The 20,118-nt window shown below is 41.1% G+C and overlaps 1 protein-coding gene across 1 annotated transcript in view; it reads left to right on the top strand.

The window, feature by feature from the left end:
- The window catches only part of adamts16 (ADAM metallopeptidase with thrombospondin type 1 motif, 16), a 194,209-nt gene that overhangs the window by 162,679 nt on the left and 11,412 nt on the right, over nt 1-20,118 (top strand). Inside the window, exons 18-19 of the mRNA XM_073024361.1 lie at nt 2,898-3,024; nt 19,912-20,116. Of these exons, the coding sequence (XP_072880462.1) occupies nt 2,898-3,024; nt 19,912-20,116 (332 nt within the window). The remainder of the gene's footprint in view (nt 1-2,897; nt 3,025-19,911; nt 20,117-20,118) is intronic.

The following is a 20,118-nucleotide window of genomic DNA, read 5'->3' on the forward strand; positions in this document are numbered from 1 at the left end:
GAAAGAATCATTAACTCCATTTCTTTCTTCTCAGATGCTGCCAGAACAGTTGAGTATTTTCTGCATTGGCTGAATACAATTTGTAGTTTTATAATAAGATGTTTATAGTAAGATAAAATAGGCATATTCAAAAATTAGTGTTGCTACTTTCTGTGGTTTAGCTTATTGCACAATGTTTCATTTATATGTCCTGCATAATATCCAAAATACCTCGTGGTGTAGTATTAATTAAGCAATTGCATTTTTGGTATAATCTATTTGAGACACAAGCTGTAATGTTATCAGACCATATGATTTATGTTGCTTAGATTTTGTGAAAAGATTAATACTAGGACTATGGGTTTTATTTTTTCTCACAAAAACTTAAAACACTACAAGTAGGAACAGGAATAAGCAATCCTTCTTATAAAGCCTTCGTCGTTACTCAATAATTCATAATGTCCATTTTGATGTACTGTTACACAGTAAAGATCGCAACAATTTCTAAAGCTAAATGTAAAAATTTTGCTACAATAATTGTCAAGTAGCCTTTATTAAATAAATTAATAACATTTGAATTAATTTCTGTTTTTCTAATCTAGTTCCTGAGGGGGGGGGGGGGGTGGATTTCATTGAAACCTTTAAATATTGAAAGGTTTAGATATAGTGGATGTGGAGAAGATTATAGTATGGGAGTCTAGGACCAGAGGGCACAGCCTCAGAATAAAAGGGCATCCCTTTAGAACAGAGATGAAGATGAATTTCTTTAGCCTGGGAGTGGTGAATCAGATGGATATGGAGGCCAAGTCATTTGGTATATTTAAAGCCGGGGTTGATCGATCCTTGATTAATAAGGGCATCAAGGTTAAGGGGAGAAGGCAGAAAAATGGGATTGGGGGGATAATAAATCCGCCATGATAAAGTGGCAGAGCAGACTTGATGGGCCAACTGACTTAATTCTGCTCTGCTGTTTTATGGTCTTAATCTGACTCTTCCTCTGTCTGTTAAACAATCTTCTTCCCTTGCTAATATATTACTCTTCTGCACAGAGAATCATTGTAACATATCTTCAGGTACAATTGACTCTTTAATTGTCAATGTTGATATGGGTAAATATAAATCATAATTTATTACTGCATGAGATAGTGCCCTTTAATAAAAAATATTCGTTTCATCCTGAATATTTTGCAAAAATGAGCAATACACTAGCTATGTTATTGACACAATGGATGTATTCATTAGAAAATGTCAGCGATAATATCACCAATTAGCATTCTGATCACGGTGAATTACCAAATAGATGCTTGACGTTTCATAGTATTCAATTTGATAATTAATGTAACTTTGTTCTTTAAATATCGAACTCCTGTAGTTTTACCGCAGCATGGTACAATACTGTGGGTGCACAGAACTACTAGAAAATCATTCTCTTTGTAAAGACTACTAAATCATTCTCTTTCCAATCTTTTATCTCACACTTTTTGCAGTAAGTTACTTTGCCCCATCTATGAAACTGGGGTAAATACGTTCTAAATAATGGAGCAGTGAGAGATGAGCAAGTCAATTGAAGTTTAACCGGTGTTCGACCCAAAGAAAGTTGGGATGGGACGGCAGTGCAGGTGGTAGCACAATCTCTTTACAACAACAGCTGTCACCAATTTGGGATTCAATACCCGCCATTTCCTGTAAGGAGTATGTACCAACGTTTGTACTTTCTCCCCGTGACCACGTGGGTTTCCTCTGGGTGCTCCGGTTCCCTCCCACATTCCAAAGATTTATGGTTAGGGTTAGTTCCTTGCTTCCTTCCTTCCCTCCCTGTACCCCCCTTTCACCCCTTTCTCCCCCTTCCCCTTTCTTTTTTCTCCCTTTCGTTTCAGATTTAGCTTTTTTTGTTCATCCGCAGGTTCAGTGCAATGTAATAATATTTGAATGTTTAGAGAATTACAATGCTGCAAGTTAACACATCTAATTACTGTATAAAAGAGTAAGATTTGGAGGTAGAGGTATCGTGTGACAAGTGGATATGTGTGGATGGATGATTTGATTTTATTTTTGATTGAATAGTGGGGATTTTGGGTTGTGCATCCTCTTCCTCTCCACCACCTCTCATCCCACAGCACTATTGTCACTCTGAAGGCATATCATACACATGGGTTGGTTAGAGGTTGTTGGTGTGTAGTGGAGAGAATCGGGGAGGGATGGGTTGGGGATGGGAGCAGAGCTTTTCTTAAATGGGAAATTGAACTGACAAATGGTCTGATTTGGGCACTGGGATGGATGGTGATGGGTTACGTTTCTGGAGCGTGCAGTTAGATGATGAGATGACTGTGGAATTTACATCTGAGACAGTGTCTGGAAGTATAATGGTCCAAATGTCATCCATCCCTCACACATCTTTATCCTGGGAGAGTGGAATAAAGTAGTTTGGAACAAGGGGTAGGTAGAAAAACTTACAGGAACAAGTGGTGAACTTCAACAGTTGCACAGAAAACCCACACCAAAGCTGGTATTTTATGAGATCCATACTGAATCTGATTGTTTTTACTATTTTCTTTTTCCGTTAACTTATTTCGCATAATGAACAAAATTGTTTGGCTCAGTTTGCTTTGAATGTGACTTGAAATTGGACCTCAAAGACTGAACTTTCATACTTTACCATTTAGTACTCTGAACAGCAATCCTTCCGACTGATTGCTTCTCATGGTGCCTGTCTCAGCAATAACCTGGGATTGTGTAGTATACTTTAATGCAATAATATTCTTTGTTCTGTCATTGCTTCTACACAGCAGCAACTTTCATTGGATACAGACATCCTGTATTTTGACTGTACCAGAGAGTTATTAAAAAGTATTGTGAACTTTGAAACACTTTGCAATTTACGTTAACAAGATCAGTGAAAGGGTGCTTCTGTTTTCTAGGTCAGATGACAACAAGGGTAGCATGTTACCGTGATCTTCGTGCCCAGGTAAACCTTTCTTTCTGCAATTCAAAGACTCGGCCCACGACTGGAGTGACTTCCTGTAACCCACAGGCTTGTCCTGCAAGGTAAGCACTACAGTGATGCATTTACTGAAAATGCAAATTGATTTATACATTAATTCGTTTTTTAAACTGGCTGTCAGTTCCTAGAACTTGTCCTTGGCTAGTTACTGATGCATTGGCATATGTATATTGATCTTCAGTAGTTCCATTTAATATCAGAGAAATGTTTGCAATATACATTCTGAAAATCTTTTTTCACTGTCTAAGTTTGATGATGAAAATGGATAGCATTAAACTTGGCTGTGATATGATTAAATGTGCAAACTTATTTATGTTTGGGAAGTACCACTGAATATTACTTATTCTTGATGTCTCCTTTTACATAACAGATCATTTTATAAAGCACCATTAGCCCGCTTTTTGAAAAGAGTGAAAATTGTAATATGCAAGTCTTCCAATTTACAGAAACTGCCTGAACTTGGGTGATTATGCATTATTGCAGGTCCAATTACAGATAAAAAGTAACATTAGTGATTGGAACATTCGTTAGTGGGGAAGGAAGTTCTATCAGAATCCATTAATCATATTATCATCACTAATCACATTAAGCAGACAAACCCACACAGTCACATGGAGAACATTGAAACTTTTTACAGACAGCGGTGGGAATCGAACCCTAGTCGGTGATCATGGCACTGTAATGCAACTGCACTAACCTCTACGCTACTGTGCTGCCCGTGTATTGTGGTTGCTTGCTTTAATTCCTTCCACAGCTTTCCCAGTGATCCAGTGCAAACGGAAAGTCGTCTAAGTGATTGTTATAGTGTATAATCGTGCAAGTGTGGAATATATGTCCAACTACATAAAGGTGATATCAAAATATATTTGAGTGTCTTTTAACAGGGAGTTGGCGCTCTGCAGTATGGATCACATAATAAATAATGGGAATGCAAAGAAGAAGCTCTAGAGACCATCTGTGTTCTTTGAGTAACTAACTTAAGAAAGGGATTCTGTATTTTCACGAGTTCTTTTTTTTATTTATTAAATTTTAGAAAATTTCAAGAATAAAAGAGATGATGAAATAGTGAGAAAAATAATATTAACCCTCCCCCCCTTAACCCTTATCTAAAGAAAGAAAAAAAAGAAGAGAAAGATTGCCTGGATATCGGAGGATCCCCACATGCTCCATGGAGTTCAAAATAATTTTAATATTTATTTTTACTTTCCCCAATTACTTTATAATTTTATCTTCAAAGGACCTATGGGTTTAATCCTATCTTTTGTAAGTATGGGAGCCAAATTTTCAAAAATATATCATATTCATTTCTTAGATGATATGTAATTTTTTCAAGTGAAATACAACTATGTCTTTCATTATTCCAACAATCCATAGTTAAATATAAATCAGATTTCCAAGTGACTGCGATAACTTTTTTGGCTACTGCCAATGCAATTTTTATAAATTTTTTCTGATACTTATTCAATTTAAGTTTCAGTATTGTCCCTTCAACGTCTCCTAATAAAAATAATACTGGACTATGTGGGAGTGTTCTTATACCGTACTTTGCTGAAGGGCGTTATTTGTCTTTCTTCAAGTATGGATTGCTAATAATCAGATTAACCAGTTGTCATTTGAATACACAGGCAGCACAATAGTATAGCAGTTAGTGCAGTTGCTCTACGTTGCCACGATCACCGATAGGCGTTAGATTATCACCGATGTTTGTGTGTCTGCCCCCGCATGCATTTCCTCTGGGTGCTCTGGTTTCCTTCCACATTCCAACGATGTGCAGTTAGGGTTAGTGTTAAGGAGTTGGTGATACTTGTGGGCTGGTCCCAGCACATCCTTGGACTATGTTATTTATTTATTTATTCGTTGATTTTCAGCGCAGAGTAGGCCTGCAGCACCCAGCAACCCCCCAATTTAACCCCAGCTTAATCGCAGGACAATTTACAATGACCAATTAACCTACCAGTGGACTCTGAGAGGAAACCCACGCGGTCACAGAGAGATCATGCAAACTCCTTACAGGCAGCATCGGGAATTGAACCCGGGTCGCCGATACTGTAAAGCGTTGTGCTGACCGCAGCACTACCGCGCCACCACGGGGTGAGAGTGCAGCAAGGTGGTCGGTTAAGGCGTGAGTTCGATTAGTGGGATGGGAATGGGCTGGGAATGATATTGGTGAGGCGGGATCATGAACGGAGGGCCCAGGAGACCGAGTGTTTGCTTGGTTGGTTCACTGTGGAGAGAGCAATGCAGAGGAGTGAAGCTGATTAAACTGCACAAGTGAGGTAAAGATAGGCCTTATTACGGAGAATGAATCCTGCACCAGCTTGAATAACTGTGGTGCTGATGCACCATCAATAACTCTCGGAGACGTGAGTTAAGGTTGGCTTTTATTGGCTGGAAGAAAGCACAAGCAACAAGCGACCACCACACAACATCCTGGAGACTGAGGAAGGAGCTGTGCCTCCAATCGCCTTTATACAGGGATCCGTGGGAGGAGCCACAGGAGCAGTCAGCAGGGGGGGCGTGTCCAGACAGGTATATGTAGTTCACCACAGGTGCCAAGGACAACTTGAAGCTCTACACGTCGTGGAAATCATAGCAAGTGCACCCGGTTGGTGCATTTTTTCATTGATTCTATTATAGTTATTGAATTTATTGAGTATGCCCGCAGGAAAATTAATCTCAGCGTTATAGATGGTCCATCAAGTACACAGTCCTTCAAATGAACTGTCGCTCCCAATATGGTGTCATCTGCAATATTTTGATTCGTGAGACCGGATATGTAAATCTCTCTATCATGTAAATAATGAGACACAGTAATCCCGTAGAACACCACTTTTCATCCTTTCCAAGTATTACATGTTCCTGTGTGTGGTTATCTGATTTCCAATTGAGATGAAGAATCTCGGCCCGAAACTTCAACTGTTTATTCCCCTCCATAGATGCTGCCTGACCTGCTGCATTCCTCCGTCATCTTTTATGTGTTACCCTGGATTTCCAGCATCTGCAGAATCTCTTTTGTTCTGGGAGATGATTACTTATCTGCTAGATATATATTAAGATCAAACTATCTTCTGTTTCCCTCACCATTGCCACATAAACAGCATTAGGATCTATTTTCTTTTCTGAAATTCCAAAGGTAGATCAGATTTACTACATCACTATTATCTCTTCATTGCTGCCCTCCATCAAAGATTACAATAAAGGGAGTTAAGCATAACCTTTCCATGAGATTTTTTTCAATATTTTAGAACTTTATTTTTTATTTTGTCGTTTGAATAAAGATTCAATCATCTTTCCCACCACTAATATAAAGAAATCCATCCCTGTCTTGTTCTAGCTCACTTGCCAGATCTCCAAAACTAATGCTTTCAAATACTTTTATCTCAGTGCCATAGTATCTCTGCTATTCCTTTTGTTTTGTGTATAGATACATCTGTCTGTACTAGAGGCTTTATCCACTCTGTTTTACTGTGTTTAGTTATCTCCCCTTTTCTGTCTTAATTTTGCTGGGCATATTTCCCCTCCATCCATCTCCTTGGTTAGCTAAAGTAGCTTTTAAATCTTTTCATTATTTCAATGGAGCTACTTGTGTATCTGTAACCCTACTGAAACATTCCCTATTCCTTTACTGATACTTTATTCTGTTTCAACGGCTTCAGCAGAAAAAATTATATTTATGTTTTTCATTATTTCGCACTGATTTTATGTTTTCAGTTTTTTTTAAAACTTTTCCCAATATGTTTGCACTCTCGTATCAGTTTCAATGTTTCTTTATTTATCTGATTTTGCGGAATTCCCTTGAATACTACTTAAAATGGCTCCACTTCTGTTTATTTGTCAGTCTGTCCATTTTTAAATCCTATAGGTACATAATCTCATCCTTTTAAAGTCTTTTTCTACTGACTCATCACATTGGCCTTTGACTCCTTTGAATCTTTCTCAATGTCATATAAAGTATTATCTTGAGATCACTATTTCATGGATGCTCTCTTCTGATTTATTTTCCAAACCAGATCCAGCAGTTCTTTCACTTGTTGGAGTTTTCGTGGAGTTGGTGAAAAGGAAGTTTTACAGATACTAAACCTTTCCCTGGCCCCTTTTCACTTGCCCTTCCTCCCACTTTATTTGTTACAATTAAAATCTCCCAGCAGATTATTATTCTTTCCTTTATTTCACCTACTTTACATATTTTCATTCCAGCATCCATATAAAGTAATGTGAACTGTATCATGCTCCCATTAGCTTGATCAGCCTCAATCCATTATATTTTTAACTAGTTTGTGATAAATTTTTTTTAAACTCTCATTATTTATCACAGCATAGGACCTGTTACTGCAATCCTTTGTTTCCATTTTTATTGTATAAATTACTCAGCAGCCTTGTACTTTTTTGTCAAGTAAATATGTTCCTATTGTCTCTAGTTCCTTACTTATTTGCTCCAGTACCATTCTTTTATTTTGTACAATCTGCAAACTATTGAACACCGAGTTTCATTGATATTTGAATAGTTGCCTATTGTGCTTTATTTTTAGAAGTCCTTTTGCACTTGTCTTTGCTTTCTGACCTACTGTTACCTCTGATCCTTGACGTTCTCACTCATTTCCCATTTCCTGCACCTTCAGGTCTTCTTAAGATCCCTTTTTCACTTATTTTTTAATTACTTATTTAAAGATAATATAGCGCGGAACAGCCCTTCCAGTCCAACGAGCCAGACTGCCTAGCAACCCACCTATTTAACCGTAGTCTAACCACCAGGCAATTTACAATGACCAATTAACCTTCTACTGGGGCCTTGCTATAGCATGCTTGGTTTATTGCGGAAGTGGGTAGGGGTGGGGGAAGGCTGTTGCTTTGACTACTGCTTGTGCATGGGGAGGAGTAAGGGGGGGCTTTGGGGTTCAAACGTTTTAACTATCACTCATTCTTTGGGCCGCTCTTTTTTTTTTGTGGATGTCTGTGAAGAAAAAGAATTTCAGGGTGTACATTGTATACATTTCTCTGATATTACGTGGATCTAGTGAACTATTGTACAGTAGATCTTTGGACCGTGGGTGAAAACTGGGGCACCCGGAGAAAAAACATGCACACACAGGAAGAATATAGAGTACAAACTCTCTTACAGAAGACGCCAACTCTGAGGTCCTGAGCTGTAATAGCGTCACACTCGCCGCTGTGCAACCGTGGCCCCCCTTTGTCTACTGGAGTAAGATAAGACAGAGCTGTTTAGCTTTTCCATTTATAAAACAAAATATAGTAGAACTGCTCCAGACATCAATAGTGAGCTGAAAAAATTACACCTGTAGCGTCCAAAATCAAATGCTGAACAAATTCTTCGAAAGCTGATAGACGTTTTCTGACAAGCTGCTTCTTAATGGTGGGATTTGTGGTGTTTTAGCTTTCATGGCCTACCTTCTCAATGATGCATAATGGCAGCGGCCCAAGTATGTGGATGTGTGGGGGTAAGGCATTGGAAATTTAATGCACTTTATGTGTCAGATTACTCTGAAGATACATTACTGTTAGACTAACCAAATCCTCTGGGCTCCAAAAAGCCGCAGGGTGTTGAAGTGCTGCAGATCCACGAGTTCCGAGAGTGCAAACACAAGTTAAAAATGTACCAGCAGCTGATATAAATAGCATTTCTTGGCCACTTTTAGTAACTGTCAGCAGCCACTCTGGCTTGCATGAGGAAATGGCTAGTAGCCAACTCCATCTACCTTGCTGTGTCCAATTACATCATTAAGATTTATCGTAATAGTCAAGCAACCCGTGGTGTTCCAGGCAATGAACTACACTACCTAATACCCAATGTCACATAGCCACTTTCAGCCTTGAATGAAATCCTGTTGTCACAAAAATCAACAAACGGAGTGGTTTCCAGTCCTCTTCACTGTATGACACCTCTGGTCTTAAAGAAACCAACTGCATAATGCACTATCGCTCGTTTCTCCGTTTCCAAGGTCTGCGCCTTGGTAACTAGATAACCGTAATTTGGCACGCATATCGAAACATACACTGAGATGCGTTGGTTGCATCGACGGCCAACACCGTCCGAGGATGAGCTGGGTGCCTCCCCTGGGATCACAGTGAGAATGTACAAACTCCTTATGGGCAGTGGCTGGAAGTGAACCCTGGTCGCTGGCACTGTCAAGTGTTGCACTGAGTGCTACACTATCATGCCTCTCATATCTATGATACACATATAATGCATATGTTCATATACATTAGCGTCTTTAGGGGGTACAATGTTTTCAACACGTTCTTTCATTCATCGTTAAGTTCTCTCTGCCCCAAGCATTTTGTGTTTTTTTTAAACCCTGTGAAATCAGATAGTTCATGTCAATAGTGCTCTCTATGGAGGGATATCCTTCCTAATATCTATTCGCCCCAGTGAAAACGTGCCTGAACACTAAAACCTGTGAGCTCCAGCCGGGAAATTATGAGTTTTCTGTTCTCACCGGAAGTGGATGTGGAAGAAGCCCGTGGAAATCCACCTCGTTGGAACAAGCTTCCTGTCTATACAGAGCTGTCTCCCAGTAGGAGTTCTACTGTCAAAGAAGAGCCCGTGGAAATCCACCATGCTGGGACAGGCATCCTATCTCTACTGAGCTGGCTCACAATAGGAGCACTATTGTCAAAGAGGAGCCTTCTGCTGCTGTCGGGTGAACATATCATCAAATGCAAAAGAGATGTTACTGCTTCATCAGTGGAGGAACTTGTGCCAAATCTTAGAGAACAGAAGTACCGCAGACCACTGTAAATTAAACAGGGATGGTTCTGATTTTAAAAAAGGCAAGCTTGTATATGAAACCTTAGCAGACAAACTTCCTATTCAAATTCATTTTAGTAGGTTCAGAACATGCGATACAACAGCAGTCTGGGAGAAATTTTTCCACACATACTGTGGTAGGAGGAGGGCTCAAACCTCTCTTACCAAGGCAAACCTCTCTTTCCCATAAATGTTATGTCCCAAAAATGGAGATGTAGCCAGGCTTGGAAAGATTTTGTCTTTTTTTTTCCCACGAAGATGTTATAGATGTTGCCTGTTCTTCTAATCATTTGCTCCGGCTTCAGCAGAGACTTTCTCCTCTCTTTTGCAATCTGCTATAAACTCATTTCGTCTGATGAGCCAATTAAGCATTCTTTCATCATTTTCAATCATCCAGAGTGGGAATTGGACTGAGATTGGATTAGATTTAAACCCTGCCAGGAATTCCAAAGTTCAAAAGTTCAAAGTAAACTTACCAAATTATGTATATGTCATCATATACTACCTTGAGAATCATTTACCTGCAGGAATTCACAGGAAAATAAAGAAATACTATAGAATTTATGAAAAGCCGTACATAATAAAGAGTGACAAGCAATGTGCAAAAGACAATTTGTGTAGTAATAAAAAAGTAAAGAAATAACAGTGAGAACATGAGCTGTCGAGTCCTTGTTTCTATGCATGGAGCGAGGGAGATCAGAATGCGGTTAGTGGGCAAGGCATCCTCAAATCAACAAACTGGCTTCATCCAACCATATGTTTATGCTTGTGATTGGTACTGTCAGATACAGATTTGTTTTCTTGTTTCATACAGCTTGTTTTATCTTCTCGTCTGGAATGAAACAGCATATTAAAAGAAAGGTTAGCAAGGCCATAGAACAAGCAAGCCAAGACTGAGGTTTAATTCTAGAGGAATAGAATTGATAACTAGGGAGTTTTACTCAAGCTGAATCAAACTGTGTGTTGAAACTACACAAGACTCAAAATCAGTTACTTAACTTTTAGACTCCCCTCTGGAAGCCTTTGACGGGGGAGGATGATAAGCATGTCCAAATCTAGACTTTTCAATCTGTAGCAAGAAGGAATTTTGTCTCTTCGACTTTTACTGAAGAATTAATAACCAGTTTTCAAAAACCTGACAGAAAAACTCAGTGAAAACCTGTCAAATAGTACAATTAGTACAAAATTACAGTGGCCAGCTATGTGGGCCGGGAGAACTCGTTGAGAAGCATTTAATAAACACCGAAGATCATGGCTATTTGATCTGCACTGAAAGTTGTTTGAGTTTGACTGTGCTACCTTTTGCCAGTGCTGTATAATGACAGAGAGACAGGGAAAAAGAACAACTTAGGCATGTGGAAAGTGGAACTCCACATTGCCTTGTTGTTGAAACCAATAAAGAGTTGGGAATTGAAAGAGGACTCCTGGAAATCCGCAGCAGGCAACCATCATTGGAAAAGGAAACAAAAATGTAATGTTTTGATTGGGATCTTTTAATTAAAACCATATTTGAATTACATCAGCTCGGCTAACTTTGGTACGGCTTCTCTCAGTCACCTCAATACCAGTACTGCTGATCAGACTGGGACATGCATGGAATTCAACGTGATAGCTCCGTTTGGTACTAGTTGCGATCTGATTGTGTTTGGCACTGGGCTCACAGCTTGACAGGTGCTCCTGTGCACAAGGGAGCAGTTTGGTACAATGCAGCTGTTGATAAAGTTCCTGCGGAGAAATATGACCCTTAGTTTTACAGTTTTTACAAAGACCTGTCAAGTTTAACTTCCCCTGATTGGAAGTAAAACGGAACCCATTTGAAACAACAAATAAAACAGGGTCCGCAAGAACTAATTTGCACCTGCATCATTCAACTGACTGAGTGATGTGTCCACATGAGTTTTTCCAATTTCTCTTCATCCTTCCTAATGCCCGTTTATGGAGAGCAACGTTGATAGATGCAAGAGGTAGTCAGATTAGGAAGGATGTTCAAATGAATTATTTTAATATAAATGTTGCTAGTTATACTTCATCTTTGATTTCCAAACGTTGACATCCTGAAGAAATTTGACTTCAGAAAGCATCAAAGCAGATGGTTTGAGTTATGCAAGAGGAACCGAATTCAGTCCATGACCTTCTACAGCCTGGAACTTATTGCAGACTGCTCAACATTGCTCAAACTTTGAGAAAGCAACGCCGGGAGAGCCACTGGTAGCAGCTCAGCCAGGAGTTCAGTCCAACATTCCTTGTGTTCTGGGAGGCACCACATTTCCCATCACCATTAACACCTTGTGCTTAATCCTGGTGTCGTGGCTCGCTGACCGTTGTGTTATATATGAGCGACTGGGTAGTATGCAGCTCTCTATGGGGCAAGGCTAATTCATTACGTGGCTGTAAACCTTCTGAAGAATGAAGAGTGGGCACGTATTTCCTTTCCTCCTGCTGAGACGAGGGGATAAAATGAGCAGCATTCCTAGAGCTGAGAAGTAGCATGCCCCCCTCTTTTGTCCTGGCTCCTACTTTTCTTTCCCAAGCGCCTAATGTTACTGTCTGTCCCATTAATGACTAATTCCTATCACAGCATTACAGCACTGAGTGCCAAATGTTATTAAATTTTATTTATTTTATTGAGATACTGCGTGGAACAGACCCTTTGCATCACGCCACCCAGCAACCCCCGATTTAATCCCAGCCTAATCACAGGTCAAGTTACAATGACCAACTGACCTAACGTCTGGTAGGTCTTTGGACTGTGGGTGGAAACCGGAGCACCTGAAGGAAACCCACGCAGTCACAGGGAGAACATGCAAACTCCTTACAGGCAGCGGCAGGAATTGAACCCGGGTCGTCTGTACTGTAAAGCGTTGTGCTAACCACCACTCTACTGTGCTGCCCCCAAATCTGACTACTGTCCCTGTCCAGCCTTTCTGTTTTGAGCAACCTTTCCTTGGGTTCTACGGGCCCTGCCCTTTTTATACTCTTGTTTGCTCTTTCCTCTAATGTTATTGCTTGGAGACTTTAAGTCTGGCTGTTGCTGCCTCATCGCCCCAGCTATGTGTAGCTGAATATCCAGTGCACATACTTTGCACTGTACTTGAATTAGCACATTCATCAGCCGGCAGCTTATCGCTTGGAGGTTTTGCTTGGCCAGAATCCGTGATTCAGATACTGAATTTTGTTTATTTCATAATTGTGCTTATTTATTTATTGAGATACAACACGGAGCAGACCTTCGACCCACGGCACCCAACAACCCACTAATTTAACCCTAGCCTAATCGATGACCAACTATCCTATCGACCTGTAGGTCTTTGGACTGTGTGAGGAAGCCCATGCAGTCACAGGGAGGATGTACAAACTGCTTACAGACAGCAGCGGGAATTGAACCCAGGTCGCTGTTACTGTGAAGCGTTGTGCTAAGCACTACGCTGCTAGGCAACACACACAAAATGCTGGAGGAACTCAGCAGGGTGGGGAGCATCTCTGGAGGGGAATAAGCAATTGACACTTTGAGCCGAGGGAGGGGGAAGAAACCCGAATAAAAAGGTGGGGGGGAGGGGAAAGCTTGCAAGCTAGCAGGTGATAGGTGAAGCCCGGTGAGGAGGAAAGGGGGTGGATGGGGAGGGGCTGGTGAACTGAGAAGCTGGGAGATGATTGGTGGAAGAGGTAAAGGGTGAAGAAGAAGGAATTTGATAGGAGAGGAGAAGAGATGACCTTAAAATAAATGGTGCTGAAAATATAAATCTGAGACAATAGTTTAAATTAACAGTGAAAACTGAGCAAGATTGCACAAGTTAAAATGAACAGAAACCATTGTTAGAACTGGTGGGCTGCGAATTCTGTTGCCTAGTATTAGACTATAGCTTTGACCACTTATGGATGGAGCTGTGCTATTCACAAATTTGACCTGGTACTTCTCTTCAAGATTCACATGTGCACTTGCTATGATTTCCATGCTGTGTAGAGCCCCAGGTTGTCCTTGGCTCCACAGCCATTGGCACTCTCGACATGGCGTTAGACTCACTCTCTGTATTAAGGCCCATACTCACCTTCCTTGTACAGTTTGACCAGCTTGACTCCTTTGAACTGCTGCCTCCATGACGAACCAACCAAGCAACCACTCACTCTCCTGGACCCTCCGTTCATGTTCCTGACTCACCAATATCATTCCCAGCCCACCCCATCGCACTAAGCTCTGACCACCTTGCTGCTCTCTCACCACCTTGAATCTTCCAAGACCTTTCGACCTGCTTACAGATCCCCCATCCACTCCATCAATGTATCTTGCTTGAATCAGAATCAGAATCATGGGCATTTGTCATGAAACTTGTTTTGTGGCTGCAATACAGGGCAATACATATTAGAATAGGAAGTACATACACAGTGGACTCCAGTGAACTGGGACGCATCAGGATCGGCACATTTTAACCCGATTAAGCCGCTGGCCCAATTACCCGAAGTTTCATGGAAGTAGTTTAAAAGGTATAAAAATTCAAACTACCATTTAACTGAGTAACAAATTATGTATTTAAATGAAATACAGAATGAATTAGAACACGACCAATACTACTACAGTAGTATCTAACTGTGTATCAGTTCAGCACAGGTACCTAGAGCAGATAATGGACTGCCTACAAACAATGCTTTTGATGATTACATCCTCAAAATCTTCATTTTCATTGTAACATTCAAGATGATTGTTGATGTCTCCAGATTCTTCGTAGTTCCTAACTTGTTGAAGTAGTGAAATTGTTTCATTTTCACTCCCAGCTGTTTCTGGCGTCTCTAAGCCTGAATGTTTGACACCGTAGCGAGCAAAACAAATCACTGCTTTCTTTCTCTTCGAGATGATGTATCACATTGAACTGCTGCTGCTAAGTTAACAAATTTCTCATCACATGGCGGTGATAATAAACCAGATTCTGATTCTGATTCTATTTAAAGACCGTCCCTAGGCAGGGTAAACACCACACAAGTACATGCAGTTGACGCCAGTTAGAAACTGTTCAGCAACAGTCTTCTGTACCAATTATGCGACATAGTGCCCCGAATAAACAAAGGGAATCCCAGCTATTCTCTCGATTAGTTTTTGTTGTCCCCTGGTGAGTGCGCAGCAAAGTGGTTCAGCGAATCAAGTTGTGAGTGCAATTAGTGGGACGGGATGGGAATGATGCTGGTAAGTCAAGACCAAAACAGATTAGTGGATCCAGGAGAGTGGGAGGTCGCTTGGTTAGTTCATCGTTTGTGAAAGCAGAAATTCAGAGCAGTGTGGCTGGTTAAACTGCGCAAGGAAGGTATTACAGTGCACACAACAGTGCAAAAAAAAGATCAAAGGTATTGAGGTCGATTGTTTTTATGGGTTCATGGACCGTTTACAAATCTGATGGTGGAAGGGAAAAAGCTGTTCATAAAAAATTGAGTGTGTGTCTTCAGGTTCCTGTGCCTCCTCCCAGATGGTAGCAATGAGAAGAGGGCGTGTCCTGGTTGGAAAACCATCCCAGAACTCCTCTGTCTAGCAGTAGCCACTAACTCCACTTTTTAGAGAACACCAAAGTTAAAGAATGGACCTTGGAACATTTGACATCATTGCAAACAACTGGTGTCAGGTGATATTTAGAGATCTATTGGCAAATTTATATTATAAAAATCAATAATGTAGGGATCCAGGTTTCCTATCATTCACAGTTCAACTTACACATACCCCTTGGGTTTGTGCACAACAGGAGGCTTTGCGTGCTTTGGGCACAGCAAGTCCTTTCTTTTGCTAGACCCATCGTTGTCGACCTGGTGGAGGATGTCAGGTAGCCTATCAGCAGCATGTGGTGGGGTGGGGGGGATGGTGGGGAGGGTGAGGAAGACTGTAGGATCAGCACACACAAAATGCCAAGGTCAGGTAGCATCTAAACAGTCGATGGTTCAGGTTGAGGCCCTTCTTCAGGACTGGAAGAGGAAGGGGAGGTTAGGAGTTGGGCAAGAACCCTGATGATGGGTGATTTGTGTGTCAGCGTTCGCAGCTTCAGTGTGTCTTGTGCAGGATCAGGAGAATGATGGGTGGGCATCATTAATGGAGGGGAACACTGATAGGCAGCAGAGGGGGCATCATCAAGAGCAGTGCAGTTGTCGAAAAGTAACTGGAACGTGTGGGAGGATAATCAAGCTGACTCATGACGGGCCCTTTAAGAACATTAACAGTGCCTGGTTGTGGGACTAAACGCCAGGGAAGGTGCATTTTGGTTGACCTATCTGCAGGATAATACATGAATGATCTGGACCAAGTAGAAGCGGATTGGATAAGATCAGGCCATTCATGGTGAACACCAAACCAATGCTCATAGATTACACTAGAGCACTACAACACATTACAGTCATTTCAGCCCATAGTCATGTGCTGACCTTTTAACCTACTCCAAGATCAATCTAACCCAGGGGTTCCCAACCCTCTTTATGCCATTAACCAAGGGGTCCATGGACCCCAGATTAGGAACCATTGATCTCACCCATCACTCCTATGTGGCCCTCCATTTTTCTATCATCCCTGTGCCTATCTAAGAGTTTCTTAAACGTCCCTGTCTCGACCGCCTCCCCGGGCAAGTCCCCACCACATTAAGTCGTGTTTTTCGTATAAATGGCCCACGCCGTCTGTTGACCGGTGGACTTTGTAAATGATATCAAAAGATCTGCTGCACACCCCCTGAAGAAAACTAAAATGCCCAATGATGTTTTGTTTGTGCATTTAGTTCCCATGTAAATCGTGCAGCAGTGAACCACTCGTACTCAGATGAAGATTTCCGATAAACGTTGGAACCTAGCACGTAAAGACATGGGATTACTTGTGAACCTGCTGCCTCGAGAGAGCTGTTGCTTTGCAGTCTTTGCTGTAGTCAGCCAGCTGCGGTACTGTCTAAGGTTTCTGAGAATGCTTTCCCCATGCATGGAGCCTATATATATATATATATATGTGTGTGTGTGTATGTATATGTATGTGTGTGTGTGTGTGTGTGTATGTATATATTACAGTATGGAGAGTCCTAGAGTCCTCCCTGAAGACTTGGATTCAATGCCTGTGCTGTTGGTGTGGTATGGGGCAGTTGAAACTCACTTTTGTCATCATGCACAGATCAAGACCATTATCCATACTGCATGCTTAATCAGCATTGGAGCCATGTATTGTGCGAAGCCAAAGCTTCATGTACTTTGTTGTGACAGGCCGTCACTGAGGTGCTCTGTTTAAAGTGGACAGGAATACTCCAACCCATATATAACCTTTTTTCCCTGTGTCTATTCAGAAACAAATGTTGATAATCTAAAGGAAAAAGAAAACAAAGTTCGAGCATTCACAATGCGATATACTCAAAGCTAATGAAAAAGTTATGCCTTTAATTTAATTTTTGAGGGTGGGGGGGATTATTTTCGATGACTTAAATATCAGATTACTAAAGGAGAGGAATGACCTGCACTTTTTGTACTGACATGGTTGATAAGATCAACCATAAGAATATTAATCAGCGTTGGTAATGTTTGATACAATGTCCTTGTTTATTATCGTTGATATTTCTGTGGTACGTGCAACAATTGTTGTATTTTTGTAAGTTGCATTCTCACATGAGGACAGAGCAGATAGCAGCCAGTGAAACTGCAGTGTCTGCAAAACCTGTAGGTACAAAAAAAATGATTTAGTCACGCAGAGAACTTCTTTATAGGAGGTGACATCATTCCCATGGTTTGCCTTATTAGTGATGCACACTGGCACTTAAACATTTCTTCAGCCATCCAGTAAGTACCATTTTCTGTAACTGATATCTTTGACCGTTCTCATATGCAGTCTGTGATCTTTGGCTTTCAGCCAAGTCCTCTCTCTTAAGGCAGCAGAAAGGAACACTTGTTTCCCCAAGATATGATTCCTGAATTTAATTCAGGATTAAAGGCAATGTTTACTATTGACCATGGCTGAGGGGGAATTACTGAAAGAGTTTGTGCACAGGTTATGACACATGTTGTCGAGTTAATAAGCTCTGTTTATATTTTGAGAGAATAGGTCCACCAAGTAACTGCGGGGGTAACATGCACAAGTGCTGACAGACATTTTTCTGGTTGTCTCGGTGATGGTTTGAGTTACAGTCTGAGCTCTTTGCTCTCGTTCTCTCCTGAGCTGTGAGCAAGCCGGCTGTCAGGAAGTGACCTGCTGCACCCACACAAGATGGGTAGCTGGGCACAGAATGACTGTTGCAACTCCTCACCGATGGCCACTGAAACAAGTCCAGTGATTTGTATAACAACCCTCTCTCCGAGCACGCTCTCAACATGCACTATTCACCTTACTGCATTATTATGACAAAAGCTTACTTTCAGAAGACAATACTTTAAGAATAAATTAGTATTATTTATTATAAAATGATTATTCCAAGATACAGTGGTAAGGGTCTCGGCCTGAAACGTCGACTGTACTTATTTCCATAGATGCTGCCTGGCCTGCTGAGTTCCTCCAGCATTTTGTGTGTGTTGCTTGGATTTCCAGCATCTGCAGATTTTCTCTTGACGGTGATAAGCTTCTCTAATATATTGTTCGTACAGTTGAAATCATCGTTCAATGCCTTGAGGTAGAACAATAACAGAAAGCAGTGTAAAAGCTACGGAGAGAGTGCAGTGCAGTTAAACAATAAAGTACAACACCATAGGACCGTAAGATAGATTCTGAGGTCAGGAGTCCATATGATCATGCAAGAGGGTTTGAGAAGTTCTCTTGGAGGAGCATGAGGTGCTGAGGAGATCTGGACTTGCAAAGCTTGGTGAGCTGGTTGACAGCTCCACAGATGGGTGTGTTCCACCTGCTGCCTCAGTCATTTTATGTCTGCAGATCAACTTTGGTTTCTTTTTAGATCCCAGTTGAAAGGCAGAGTCTTTCTGAACCAGAATTACACAGCCAGCATTTGAATAAATTCAACAGTCTGGGCTATAGAACCTTGCGGGGCCATAGAGAGTTGAGAGGTTTTCACCATACCATGACTTGGTGTCCATCCAGTGTACAGGGTTAAAAGCCATTTTCTCCAATTGAATAGTTTTGTAAATATGATAATTGCTTGTAAATCTCAATGCGCTGAGACTGGTTTTATATAAATTATTAATTAATTACTGCTAAATGCTACACCATGCACAGTGACCTGCTGAGTTCCTCCAGCGTTTTGTGTGTGTCATTTAAACCAATGTTCACACAAAAATGTTACAGTGTCAAATATATTTTATTTCCAGTTCACAACACATTTCAAGTGACAATGAAGTAAGATTATTCTTTTTCTTTCCGTCTTTTCGTGGTGGCTTTGCGGCCGCCTGTAAGCAAACAAATCTCAAGGTTATATAATTTATACATTATTTGATAATAAATGTACTTTAAAACTTTAAAAATCCACTTGTTGTATTTGAGCAACAGATTTAAAATAATGAGGGGGGAATTTCATTGAAACCTGTCGAATTTTGAAAGCCCTAGATAGAATGGACATGGAGAGGATGTGTCCTCCAGTGGAGGAGTCTAGGACCAGAGGGCGCACACTCAGAATATAGAGATGTCCCTTTATGACAGGGATGAGGAGGAATTTCTTCAGCCAGAGCATGCCGGATCTACGGAACTCTTGCCATAGGTGGCTGTGGAGGCCTAGTCACTGGGTCTATTTAAAACAGAGTTTGATAGTTTCTTGGTTGGTATTGAGCATCAATGGTTGCAGGAGAAAGGCCAGAGAATAAGAATGAAAGGGATAATAGATTAACCATGAGGAAACAAACTCAATGGGCTGAATGGCCTAATTCTGCTCCTATGTCTTATGGACTTAAATCAACTTTGATGTTTCATTACTTTATAATCAGGAGGATAGAATTTAAACTTAAAACTTCAGTATACCATAAGACCATAAGGCATAGGATCAAAAGGCGTTGCATTTGAATGGACTTTCATAGGAGCAGAATACCTCAGTTTCTCTGATATACCTCAGACTGAGTGGGTGACTTTGAAGAACGAGAGTCATGCAAGTTAAAGTAAGTTAGTTTGTTCTGCCTAATGTGCTTTGTTCTTTTCAAAAACAAGATTACATGGCATAAAGACAGACATTACCTTACATTCCAGGTTTCTGTCCGTCAGTTTCAATCTTCCAGTCCAATTTATGCTTGGGTCTTTTCACAGCTGGACTGTTGGTGACTGGGGAGAGTGCAGTCAAACGTGTGGAAGAGGTGAACAGCAGAGGCAGGTCCGCTGCGCTCGAAGAGTCGCCTACAACAAGCTGGAAGACATGCACCAAATGCTCTGCCCATTTCCGGCGCCAACTCGGAAGCAAGCGTGCAATACTCGTAACTGTCCACCCGCGTGGAGCGTAGGAGCCTGGTCTGAGGT

This window comes from Hemitrygon akajei, chromosome 20, assembly GCF_048418815.1.
Source record: "Hemitrygon akajei chromosome 20, sHemAka1.3, whole genome shotgun sequence".
NCBI lineage: Eukaryota > Metazoa > Chordata > Chondrichthyes > Myliobatiformes > Dasyatidae > Hemitrygon > Hemitrygon akajei.